Source organism: Chrysemys picta, chromosome 3 (genome assembly GCF_011386835.1).
Source record: "Chrysemys picta bellii isolate R12L10 chromosome 3, ASM1138683v2, whole genome shotgun sequence".
NCBI lineage: Eukaryota > Metazoa > Chordata > Testudines > Emydidae > Chrysemys > Chrysemys picta.
In genome coordinates this window covers 111,702,688-111,716,209 of record NC_088793.1, presented here as the reverse complement: position 1 = coordinate 111,716,209, position 13,522 = coordinate 111,702,688, and the positions used below count along the sequence as shown (strand labels likewise).

The following is a 13,522-nucleotide window of genomic DNA, read 5'->3' as shown; positions in this document are numbered from 1 at the left end:
CAGCTGCGCCACTGTAAGGTCTCCTGTGTAGCCGCTTTATGGCGATTGGAGCGAGCGTCTCCTGACGACATAGCGCTGTCCACACTGGCGCTTCTGTCATTGAAACTTTTGTCAGTCGGGGAGGAGGGGGGGTGTACAACCCCCTGACTGAGAAAATTGCTAGTGAAGACATAGCCTTAGTTTTCACACTGCTAAAAAGGAAATGAAAAAAAATTGTACAGTCAAGAAACTTCACCATATTGAAATTAATTGGTTTTGGTGAAAATGACCAATTTCAAATGGACATTTTACTGTTGTACTGCTACCCACAGAGACTACATACATCAACATACAATAATATATCTTGATTTGAACAGCATAACCTATCACATTATAATGAATGTTGCATATTGGTACCTGTAGTTTCTGCAGATTTCACTTCTGAGGTAAATTTGAGGGTAACTGGGCTGTACTTGGCAGGGTTTCTTGTAAACCAAAATAACTGTACAGTTAACAACAGTATCCAGGGAATCTATCAAATATATTTCTATCCCACAATCAACCAGAGGAGGGGGAAAAAAGCAATGGATTTAAGGTACTTAAATGTCATTTGGAAAGGATTACATAATAGCTCCAATATGAGAAAAAGGGAGTCACAATATAAAATCTGTTGCAACAATGTTGAGATTAGAAAAAGAATTGTGTCAAAAGTATTTGTATTGCATTACTTTGAATATTTTGATGAATAAAATAAATCAAAGTTTACTACTAACAGTAGGTCCTAATATTAAAATGACAGTGTAATATAATTATGTTAGCTAATTATACACTTTGAATAAGAACATGAAATTGAGATATGCAATACTATAAAAATCAGAATGCATGATTACATAATTGAGATGCATGATTGCTGTAAACAACCTTTTATGAACCATTTTGGAAATTATTTTAGATGACTGCGAACCAGGTTGGGTAATTACATTCTGCCTACCTAATTTTCTCTGGTAGTTTCAATTAGAAATAAGTTTTTCACTTTGTGGAATCGCTGCTATGCAGGATTACTGGGAGCTGTTAGAAATTTGTGGTTTAGCTCAGAAGCGGTTCTACTTCAGAGACAGTTGAAGTGATCCTTATAAATGTACACATTATTTAATTTTACAAATGATTTTGGCATCTTTTGCTATAAATCACTATATAAACCTATGGAATTACACAATATCCTTAAAAATTTAATGGAAACTATTAAAAAGGAATCTAGACTGTATCATGCAGTTTGGAGCAAGAATACAGTACGACAGACCAGAGAGTAGCCCAACCTACAGGGTGTTTCTGCTGCAGTTTAGTGAATCCATAAGGGGTAAGCCCACTACAAAAATAAGGAAATCAAAGACTTGGGTCAAAACCCCATTTAACATATAGATGGGTGAAGGACTGGATTATGTGCGGTGTCAGGCCATTACCACTCTATAATTCACTTTTCAGTCTTGGAAGCATTTTCAATCTTTTTTTTTTTTTTTTTTTTTTTGCTGAAGAGGGTAGAAAAAATGTGGATGGAAGGCCCTCATTTAAATCTCTCCCAAAACACACTTTTGCAATGATCAAAGGGTGTCAAAAAAATAAACTTAAGTGATCTCAACCTCTGTACTTCCCTAGTCTTCTAATCTTAAATTATACGTTCAGGGGAGGAACTGAATTTTTGTATTTTGTAGAACCAAACACAGCTCCTGGGAGCTTAAAGGTGAATGGCAAAGTGAAAAGGAAAGTTGAGTTATGCTCAGATTTACATGCCGAATTCTCTACATGTATATTGTACCTGGATATTGTAACATCTGTATTGGTTACTCTACACATACATGCACATGACCACAGTAACAACTGTAAGCCACAGTGGGATGTGCATTAGTAGGCTATTCCTGCATTTCTCTGGTGGTTGAAGTTACAAGGTCCTAAGGAGTGCTCCAATAACCTACTGAACATCCTCATAGCTTATTACTATATAAGAGAGACAAGCAGGTCAGTGTGATGACTAGTAAAGGAGCCTGCGCAACAGAATTTCAATACAGATACTGGTTGACACAGTTTATTACTTAATGGATCATTTAAAGTGGAATGAAAAGAACCTCTAAGTTCCCCCCATTCTAGAGCATCAAATAGAGTTCCTTCAGCTAGACTGGGAGATCACTAACTTCTACATTTCTGCAGCCCTTCCGACTACTACTCCTGCCCTGCCGCTCCTATACAACCAGAACTTCGGGGTAATCCAGTGCAAGATGCCAACGGAACACGTTAATTTTACCAAGAACTCCTGCTGGGCAGTTAGCCATGATAGCTGGACTGATTGCAGCCAGAATTCTCTCAGCAATCTTAGTTTGTGACTATACTAAGAGTTTGGAGCTCTAATTCCTAATGCATGCAGCTCCACCAATGGAGGCTACAGTGTAAACAGGCTCAGGCAATTTTACCATCATGGCAATAAAATTAGATTTCATAGTGGTAGCTATGCCTGGACCAGCATGCACCTTTTCAACTCTACAGCTTTCACAAACACCAACTGTGAAGCACCACCTGTTGGAAACTACTGGTCTAAAAAATCCCTGCACAGACAAACCCTGAAGAGAAGGCAAGGTAGACTGGCTGTATGGGGCTATGTTTTAAGCCCCTGCTTGTCAGATATTATTGCAGATATACTCACCCAGTCACACGACTCAATAAGAAATGAATAAAGAATAAATCAGTGATTCTGAATTGGTTTAGCTAATGAACTACTGTATTTTTAAAAGGCTTTTGAAATCAAAGGGCGCAGTGAAGGAAGGTATGGACAGTTAGGAAGGAATGAAAAGCTTGCCCCACTATAAGGCTTGACATAGACAGCCGGTAAGAGAATACTTTTTAAAAAAATGCCATGTAAAAATCAGCAAGTCCCAATATATATTCCAGGGTCTATAACAAAATGAATAAACTTACTGAGCCAATGGCAATTCTTTTGAAAGATCATAGTGAACCTGATGTTGAAAAGATGAGAAAAATACTTGTTTTTAAAAAAGATGGTAATTACCATCCAGTAAGGCTAAGTCTATCTTCAATACCTACTGAACTAAAGAACAAATATTAAGAAAAAAATAACTAAGCACTGAAGTCAATATGGCTATTTGTGGAGCAAGGTACTACTCAACTAAGGAAAGGGATCAGAATCTGATCTACAGAAAATGAAATCATGAGCAACAGACCAAAAGGTTTATAAAAGCAACTAACAGCAAATTGGAGAGAGTCCAGCGGAGGGCAACAAAAATGATTAGGGGGCTGGGGCACATGAATTATGAGGAAAGGCTGAGGGAACTGGGATTGTTTAGTCTGCAGAAGAGAAGAGTAAGGGGTGGATTTGATAGCAGCCTTCAACTACCTGAAGGGGGTTCCAAAGAGGATGGAGCTCGGCTGTTCTCAGTGGTGGCAGATGACAGAACAAGAAGCAATGGTCTCAAGTTGCAGTGGGGGAGGTTTAGGTTGGATATTAGGAAACACTATTTCACTAGGAGGGTGGGGAAGCATCGGAATGGGTTACCTAGGGAGATGGTGGAATCTCCATCCTTGGAGGTTTTTAAGGCCCGGCTTGACAAAGCCATGGCTGGGATGATTTAGTTGGTGTTGGTCCTGCATTGAGCAGGGGATTGGACTAGATGACCTCCTGAGGTTTCTTCCAACCCTAATCTTCTATGATTCTATGAACATTACAGAATATTCTAATCAAAAGCAAAGGGAATGTGACATAAGTATGAATAAGTAATTTTTAAAGCAAGATTTTGAGTTAAGACAAAAACTAAACTAGTTAGAGCACCAATTGGAACCGGAAACAGCAATTTGCTAAACTAAGGTGCCCAGTGAACTGTTCTTTCAGAGATTAGTGTTAGGCCTTGCCTTATTTAAACTTCTCTATTATCAATATGAAAGAGTGTTGTCACATTAGTGACATTTTCAAACAGGGTGGATAAAAATCAAAGATTTAAAAAAAATCAAAAAAATCAATTTTTTGATAAAGTGCTTTTTGAGGGAAAAACCTATCTAAAAATAGTTTTAAATTAAGATACATTATAGCTCAAAGACTAGCTATTATAGCTCATCATGGACTAGGGATTATAAATTCTAATTCTATAGTATGAGAATATATTCATGTAATGTTTAAGAAAAGTTTTGTAAATGAGTTCTAATAGTTCATGGATTAAGGACCCAATCTTATGGGATTCCAGGGGCTTCCGTATAGATTATTTAGGTTAAATATTTCTATCTACCCAATGGGACTCGGTGCTCAGTCTAGAATAGGGGTTCCCAAACTTGGTTCGCGGCTTGTTCAGGGTAAGCCCCTGGTGGGCCACGAGACGTTTTGTTTACCTGAACCGCGGTCACTGGGAGCTGCGAGCAGCCGTACCTGTGGACGCTCAGGTAAACAAAGCGTCTTGCGACCCGCCAGGGGCTTACCTTGAAAAAGCCTCAAACCAAGTTTGGGAACCCCTGGTCTAGAAGATACCATCAGAGATGCTTAGTTTTGCAGTTCTCAAACTCTAGATTTGTGTCTCCAGAGATAATATGTTGTTAACAGCAAATATGTTTTTAATTAAATAAATAATATATAGAAGTGAGAAATAACAGACCTCAACCCTATAATAATATATGGAGATTTGCCTATCTCATAGAACTGGAAGGGACCTTGAAAGGTCATTGAGTTCAGTCCCCTGCCTTCACTAGCAGGACCAAGTACTGTCCCTGACAGATTTTTTTTGTCCCCTGCTGGTCCCTAGATGGCCCCTTCAAGGACTGAACTCACAGTTCAGCCTGCGTTTAGCAGGCCAATGCTCAAACCACTGAGCTATCCCTGCCCCCCCCCCCCCCGCATTGTCCCTTTGCAAATTTATGTACACAGAGTCAATCCCTTACCTCTCTCTAAGAGTGCAAAGTTTCGAAAAGTTCAATGAATAGAAGATTGTTGGGGGCAGAATAGATCTGGACAAGGAGAAGTCTGGACCTAAATGTGAGGAGGGAGGGACAGGCAGTAGAAACAAAAGTGAAACTCTGAGCAGCATATTCCAGAAGTCTTGAAGTCTTTCTGAGTGTAGCCTTCATTGATTTGAGATCTACCATACCATTCTCTCACTAGAAGGGAAAACCTACAGCAGCCTGTAAAAGAGACCCAGTTTGGGAATATTTTAATGAAGTTCCTCTACTTGTGGGTAAGAGAGGCATGCGTGCAAAATGCAAACAGTGCAACCAAAAAATGCAAGTCTTGGTTGCCCGAATGAAACAACATCATGAGAAGTGTTCCTTCTCAGGAGGAAGCTGCATTGAAGATAATGAAAGAAACATGTCTGAACATGCAGGATCTTCAGGTTGGTAAACTTTTTTATTTCATACTTCTTTCTTAAGGACTGCCGGTCTTCCTTCTGGACTATTCTTGAATTCTCATGTTTGAGCAAAAAATATAGTTGTTACTCTATGGTACTATCATTTTAGATTCAGTTGTGATAAAAAATAAATAGCTGAAATAGGTGATCTTCCTTTTACAATTCCATCTTTAAAGTAGCACTGAGTGTCAGGGAATGCAATGAGTAATACTAAATGGTAATAATAATTAAATAACTGCATTGACTTATTTTGTTTAGGGGAATCCATCCTCAACATACAAGATTCTGAAGACTATCCACCTTCAAGGTCACCATCATTTTCTATAGTTTCAGAGTTATCTGCCAATAATACTGCTTCAATCACATTACGTATGTCACATTGCTACAGGTGATACACTGTGGCTAAAAGAAAAAAAAATCTCATCATCCAGAAACAACCATGGATGAATTTGTGATAAGAACCAGCAGATTACAAAAAGAGGTAATTGATGAAAAAATTGCCCGTTTTGTTTATGCAACAAACTCTCCTTTCCGTATGATTGAGAACCCCACACTTCATTAACATGGTTCAGTTATTAAGACCAGGATACAGTCCACCCAACAGAGAAGATGTCACAGGCAAATTGCTGGATAAGCATATGAAAGAGAAATTGGTAGTGTGCAAAAGGTCTAGAGGGTAAAATTGTTAACCTGAGTCTTGATGGGTGGAGCAATGTCCACAATGATCCTGTTGTATGTGCTTGTGTGACAACAGAAGAAGGGAATGTCTTCCTTACAGAAACAATTGATACATCAGGAAATGTGCACACAGCAGAATACTTACAAGAAGTAGTAGAAAAAGCTATAACAAACTGTGGGAAAAAATTCAAATGTCTAGTATGCAGCTTGGTCACAGACAATGCTGCAAATGTATCCAAGATGAGAAGAAATTATTTAGAAGAGAGCTAATAGAGAGTCCCAAGCTAATAACATAAGCTTGCAGTGCTTATTTGATGCACCTGCTAGCCAAAGACTTCAGTGTTCCAGAAATAAAGGCTAATGTTGTTGAAATTGCAAAATACTTCCGGAACAACCATCCTGCAGCAGCTACTCTGAAAAAAATGTGGGAGGAACCAAGCTAACTCTCCCACAAGCCTGCGATGGAACTCAGTAGCGGACTGACAAGAGTTAAATTACAAGCATTAAAAAAAATGAATGGGACAAGCACAATCTCCAGCTCATTTTCTTGCAAATATTCTCAATACTTGGTACCAGAGTCAAACCTTAACTGCTGAAGAAGAGGAGTTGGCTATGACATGGACATCCAGCAATCATCCCTCCATAATGCCAACTATAATAAACTTCAGAGCTAAGGGTGAACCATTCAAGAAATATATGTTTGCTTGATGATGTTTTAAAGAAAGTCACACCAGTGAACTGGTGGAAGTCACATAAGCACTTGGATTCAGAGACTGTTGAAGTGATAATCTCACTTTTAACAGCAGTAGCTTCTTCTGCCAGTGTAGAAAGAATATTTATTCCTTTGGACTAATTCATTCCAAATTGAGAAATTGTTTGGGACCTGAAAAAGCAGGAAAGCTTGTTTTTCTTTCCCAGATTATGAACAAACAGGAAAATGAAGGTGAAGACGACTGAGTTAGCTGCAGAAGCCAAAATTTTACGTTTCTCATATTGACCTGGCTGACATAGTTGATTTAAATTTTTTTTAAATACATTTTATTTAACTATTTTAGTTAAAAACAATTTTAACAAAAACAAACCTTATTTTTAAAAACTTGAATATTTAACTTAATCCAAATGCTTGTTTTGTTAAAATATTATATGTTTGCTATTAAAGAAAAAAAATCCAGAATATATAACATTGTTATTTTAGTTAAATAAAACAATTTAAATGTCTGTCTGGTGATGTTCTCCTCCTAATACAACATGGCAAGAAAATCCTCCAAATATTAATGATTAACCTGTTGAATCGGAGATAGTTCACCTCCCAACGACTTCATAAATATCTGCTTCAATTACCTTTGGTAAATGAAATAACCAAACGATCATTCATTTTCTGATATAACTGTAAAACTAATCTGAAAAGTTTTCAAAATAAATCACAAAAAAAATGTATAGTGTGTACCGTCTAAAAATGAAACCTACATCTATCTCTGAGTTGTGAAGAATATGTATTAAGGTTATAACAATCAACAAGAATGCACTTTTATGTAGAAATCCATGATTAAATCGAGTCTTCCTGACTAGTGATTTAAATCAAATCCACTCTGTTTTCAAATGATAATAAATTTGACAGTGTTCTGAACACCATCAAGCATGAAAAATACCATAAAAGGACAGTTTTAAGGTAATAAATAAAGGTAGGGAACAAATTGAGACTCAACAAAACAAAACAATGGAAAAGGCAAAATAATCTTGGAAAAACGAATACAGTTGGAAAGCTATACTATCAGGAGAGGTTGCATATAGTTAAGCTTGTTTTATTGCAACTCTTATCTTGTTTAAACCATGTCAAAAATCAGTTAAAGTTTGCATGCTGTAAAAAAAAGTTACATTATGGAGATTTCAAATTATATTTTTAAATGACTGTTCACAGTGTGAACACTTCACATTGTAGAATTTTTATCTTGCTGCATGTTTGAGGCTGCTTTTCAGTTATTTATAGCATAATTTGGGTCAGAAGCTTGGACACAGTTGAGTTGTCAGTTTTTAAAAATATTGTGACTTCATGATTATTCAGTGTTTTTATTCCCTGTGGAAAGGAAATACTTGGACAGATGTAGACTGCTGCAAACAGTGCAATGGAACAATTGTTCTCTGACTGGGTCATGGCTTTTCAAAAAATTGGGAATTCAAGCAATACATTCAAGCAATACAGAAAACCAAAAAGTAATAGAAGGTACAACAAATAAATCAATAGAAATAAAATGGAGAACATTATTTGAAAATTGAACATCTGCAAATAGCTCCAAGGATTTCCATGAATATTATGATTTTCAATAGCACCTTTCACCCAAGCATATAAAAATGCTTTACAACTGTAAATAAGAAACCCCACATTGTATATAAAAGGATGAAAGTCTTCCATTAAGTTTGAGTGACAAGAACATGCTACTCAATATGCAGTAATTTCTTCAAAGCCTCTTGTTGGAATTACAGCTTCACCAATAAATAAATAAATAAGTTACTGATAGGTCTCATTACTAGATAAAGTAAGTTTAATTCTTCAAAGAAACAGATTTCCCTAAAAACTTAGTACAACTGAAAGTTTACTTAATGTGCTGCTAATTTATCAGTTTTTCCTTAATATTGCTAAAAGGTGACACGTAATCATGAAGATTTAAAAACAGCAACAAATACTATTTTATCACTTTTTTATATTTTTGCTAGCCCTTTGGTTTTAAAGAAGGAGCATATACATAAGGAGCATTTATCAACATGTTGTTTTTACCTATTCTAGTCACACATATATTTTAGAGTAATGGCTATCTTTTACCCAACAGTAACTATAGTTCATCACTCACTACTGCTTTCCACAGGTTCCCAAGGTCAGTGACACTGGATACATATCCCACAAATGAGAAGATACAAAAGGACATTCTCAAAGACTACAAATATAGAGTTAAGAGTCAATTGACTTATAAGGAAAGTCTTACCCAGTTCTAGCTGTTTTGTATTCCACTTTTAGGATAGGTTTGCAAGGTTCTGGCTTCTTCCCATCTTTTAGCTGCTTTCCTAAAAAATATATATTTTCATATATTAAACATCAAAAAAAATTCTGTAATGTGCTGAAATCTTATGAAATTATTCTTTTAAATAAATTACAAATTAAAATATGCACACAATTTATTACATTGTCACATGCTGTATTTTATGCCTCGATAGAATGCAAAAGTACACTTAATATTGCCATTCATCATGTAAACATGGAATGTTTGTTTGGGACAGCCTTCAAAAAGCAATATGGCAGAAACCAAAAAAAATTTGTCCCCTATAATGTAGTTCTACTCTGAAAACTGATTAAAACAGACATTGGAATAAACAGAGGGAGCTGATCTAAAGACTAAAATTGCCATTTTACATACCCTATTCTCAGAGAAAAAACACACTTATATCTTGATTTCCTACAAAATAGCAATGCAAACTGTTTTATTTATTTGAACAGTCAAGATACCTTTCATTTGGCTACTAGTTTGGTAATGGGCATATTTGCTTTAAAATTCTATAAATTAATAGCACAATTTTGATTTACTTGCTTATCCACAGAAATATTTTAAACAATATATGGATTGCAACATTAAGCACAATGCAAACCATGCGAACTCTATGTTCATTCATCTGTGTAGCAATTGCCAAGAAATGCACTAGAGATGTCTCTGCAGACTTAGGAAGGCACTGATTTACACTATTCACATTCAGAAGTTTCTTTTCATAAGGGCTGGAGACTTTTTGGTAAACAACAGCTTGGATTTTGCAGAAGTTGTTAGCATACACCTAGGATAAAACTCCTTTTGCTAGGGGAGTAGTTTTGCTAGAATTAAATAAAACAGGATTTTATAGAAACGTTTAATGACCTATTTCCAGTGTAAGAACTGCCAGACATTGTGTGTATTCATTCTCTTACCATGTGGAGTGATTGTCTGAAGTGGCTTGGCAGGGGATTTTATATTCCATATAGTCAAGGTACCATCTGAATGGCTACAAATGAACTGTTTTCCTTCATGGTGCCAAGCAACAGAGTGAATAGCCTGTGTAAAGAAAAAGAAAAAAAAAAGAAAAAAAGAGTTTAGAGTTTTCAGCAGAAAACCAGCAACTTAAGGCATGTCTACACTACAACTTAAGTTAGGTTGACTACAGCCACCGCAGTCATTAAATTGGCCGTTCATGTCCACAATACACTCCTTCTGCCAGTGGTACATGTCCTCACCAGGAGCATTTGCACTGACTTAAGTGGGGCATTATGGGGGGGTTGACAGCTCGGGGCTCTGGCTGTCAACCCCGGGGCAGCGGAACTCTGGCTGTCAAAAATAGCAATAGACGATGTAAGCAACACAGTGTCTATATGGACACAGAATCGACCTAACTACATCGACCTAAGCGCTACACCTCTCGTGGAGGTGGTTATTAGGTCGGTGTAGTGGGCTACTTACATTGGTGAGAGCTACATTGTAGTGTAGACCAGCCCTTCGTGTAGTCTCAATTCCCTTTTCTTAAAGATCACACAAAAACCAAATTAAAGTGTTAGATAAAGTATTAAATAAATTATTAAAGTATGAAATACCAAAACAAGTATGAATTATCCATGTTTAATTTTTCTGTTACAATTCAGTATTTCTTTGAGCCGTTTCTCCTTTTAAGAGGTTACAACATTGTTTGTGTGTCAAAAAGTTTTGATAAGAAAAATTATTATCCTTATGCAGTATTAGTGTTTGCATAAAATTAAAGAAAATTCTATTTGCCAATCAAAAAGCTACAATAAGAAGCCTGAAGAGAATCAATCTCCCTTTTCAAGCAAACATTTGGAAAATAATGCCTGGTACTGTTATAAGATACTAAGCTTTATTATTTGAACATTAACACCTGTGCAGCAGTTTCTATTAGATATATTCAAATCATACATTACAAGGCAATTTTTTTAACATGGTGTTCAGAAAGGTATTGGTTACTTAGGTGATAATGAGACTCTCAGCTATATAACAGTGTATATCAAATGGTTATGAAGTATGTAGTTATGCACACCAGTATACTAGAGTTGTACTAAGCCTTTAGAAAAGGCAGTTTTATATTCCTTTGAAACAATTCAACACATTCTGAAAAATGTATACCCAATATTTTTCTCTTTACAGGATATGCTAGTCTGTATTATACAGCCTCACATTATATGGTTATACAATCCACAATCTTTGAAGTTTGAGAAACAAAGTCAAGGGCCTAAAATTATTTTGGAATAACCTTTTAGGAACAAACTGCTAGTGTGTCTTGGATACTGCTTGTTACTTGATATTGCCAGGCCAATTAGAACTGTAACATACAGTCACACTTCTAGCTCCTAGTGGTCAATTAACATCATAAACAGCTTCACTGGAGCAACAAAATTGCGAACGGCATAAAACCTAGTTAACTGAAAACTGGGAATTGCCCTGATGTACCAGACCAACATTCATCACCACCTGGGTCACTATATACACATCAATTTGGACTGCTGATGCCATTTTTATACTAGCATTGCTAGTCCAAATCTTCTGTAACAGAAATGAAAATCTGAAGTGACATTTATGACAGAGGATCAGCTGCAGTCTAAAAAGACCATAGCAAAATTATTTATGACTACTTTGATGTTAAAAAATAAACTAAAATTATAAACTCACCAACACACTTACACAGCACAAAAAACCCATATAGCTCTTCAGTTGATTTATAGCACAATTCTCTAGCAGGCTTTAAAACTTCAGTGCATCTCCAGGTGGGTTTCAGAAAGTTGGGGTATTTTTGGTCAGAAAATTGTGAGTAAGATTCAACCTATTTTATTTATTTATTTTATTTTAATTATATTTTTTAAAGGCACCAGTCACCATAGAACAGAGGTGGGCAAACTACGGCCTGTGGGACCGTGCTGCCCAGCCCTTGAGCTCTCGGCCAGGGAGGCTAGCCCCCAGCCCCTCCCTCGCAGTCACCTCTCCCCCATTGCTACGCTGCCGCGCGGGCAGTGCTCTGGGTGGCAGGGTTGCGCATTCCTGCTGAGCAGCGTGGCAGTGTGTCTGGCTCCAGCTGGGGATGGCACGGCTGCCAGACATGTTGCTCTGAGCAGCATGGTAAGGGGGCCGAGGTGTTGGATAAGGGGCGGGGGTCCTGGAGGAGCAGTCAGGGGGCAGGGAGCAGGGGTGGTTGGATGGGGCGGAGGTTCTGGGGTCAGTGAGGAGACGGGGAACGGGGGGGGAGTTGAATAGGCGTGGGAGTCCCGGGGGACCTGTCAGGGGGTGGGTGGATGGATAGGGGTCAGGCAGGCAGGGGACAGGGAGCAGGGGTATTGGATAGGGGGTAGGGTCCCGGGGGGCAGTTAGGGAACAAGGAGCAGGGGAGTTGGATGGGTTGAAGGTTCTGAGGGGGGCAGTCAGAGGGTGGGAAGTGGGAGGGGCGGATAGGGGGCGGGGGGCCAGGCTGTTTGGGGAGGCACAGCCTTCCCTACCCTGCCCTCCATACAGTTTTGCAACCCCAATGTGGCCCTTGGGCCAAAAAGTTTGCCCACCCCTGCCATAGAACCTAGGCATCAGTTGCAGTTATACACATCATAGGCATTTTCAGTGGAATATGATGTTATTTAGTCTACAGCTGTAATGTACCAGAAATTTTGCAACTGCAAAACTTAGTCCAGTGGCATGCAACATGAGGCACCTGAATGGTGACCAGACCTTGTAAAGAAAATGTATATTTGATTATGAATTAAAAATGCGTTTCCTGAGTCAAGCACCACAACTTTTAAAATTAAGGGTTTGAATTAATCCTACTGTGGTAGGTGAAGAGATAGGGGCGCAACCTCCCCAACTGCCTCCCACCACTCCTTTGGTAGCCTCACCTGGTAACTCTGCTATGAGCCAGAAGCAGTCTGAGCAAACCCACCCAACCCCCTAGGCCTGAGAGCCTGAGCTGCAGTCCAAGTTCCAATGTCCACACTATAGATATTTTTAGTGTGCTAGCGTGAGCCCCTGGGCTTGGAGGCTCACTCTCAGCTGTAGTGTAGACATAATCTAACTGGCTTTGCATGTGCCTAGGGGAGCACCTAGAAAAGGACAGCTCCTTTCCTTCATACAGCCACCCAGGGGAAGAGCAGGAGAAGCTGATAACCAACCACCAGTTACAGTCACCTGATTTTCTGTCTCAAACCAGGTTAAAGCCTGCTTTAACTTCAGTCTGTTGGTGAAAGTTCACTAGGAACCAAATGCCAGCTGGGGATAGCTAGACGACAGTTCAGCCACTCTCCAGCCACCACCACTGAAGCATTTCTATGCATCAGAAGCTGCATGGGGGAGACATAGAAGCCAGCTACATTGGTTTTGGATAGAGAACAACTGTGTACTGTAGCCAGGCACTGAAGCGAATTCATGATGAAACTGGGATACCACCTTTAGTAGAAACTTGGGATGTAGGTGCAGGGA

The 13,522-nt window shown here is 38.3% G+C and overlaps 1 protein-coding gene across 10 annotated transcripts in view; it reads right to left on the bottom strand.

Annotated features, from left to right (window-relative positions):
- STXBP5 (syntaxin binding protein 5) overlaps window positions 1-13,522 on the bottom strand; it is a 176,005-nt gene that overhangs the window by 76,100 nt on the left and 86,383 nt on the right. For all 10 annotated transcript variants that reach the window (XM_005280427.5, XM_042848227.2, XM_005280429.5 and 7 more), the window contains 2 exons: window positions 9,994-10,117; window positions 9,026-9,104 (listed from right to left, as the gene is read on the bottom strand). In XM_005280427.5, the coding sequence (XP_005280484.2) occupies window positions 9,026-9,104; window positions 9,994-10,117 (203 nt within the window). The remainder of the gene's footprint in view (window positions 1-9,025; window positions 9,105-9,993; window positions 10,118-13,522) is intronic.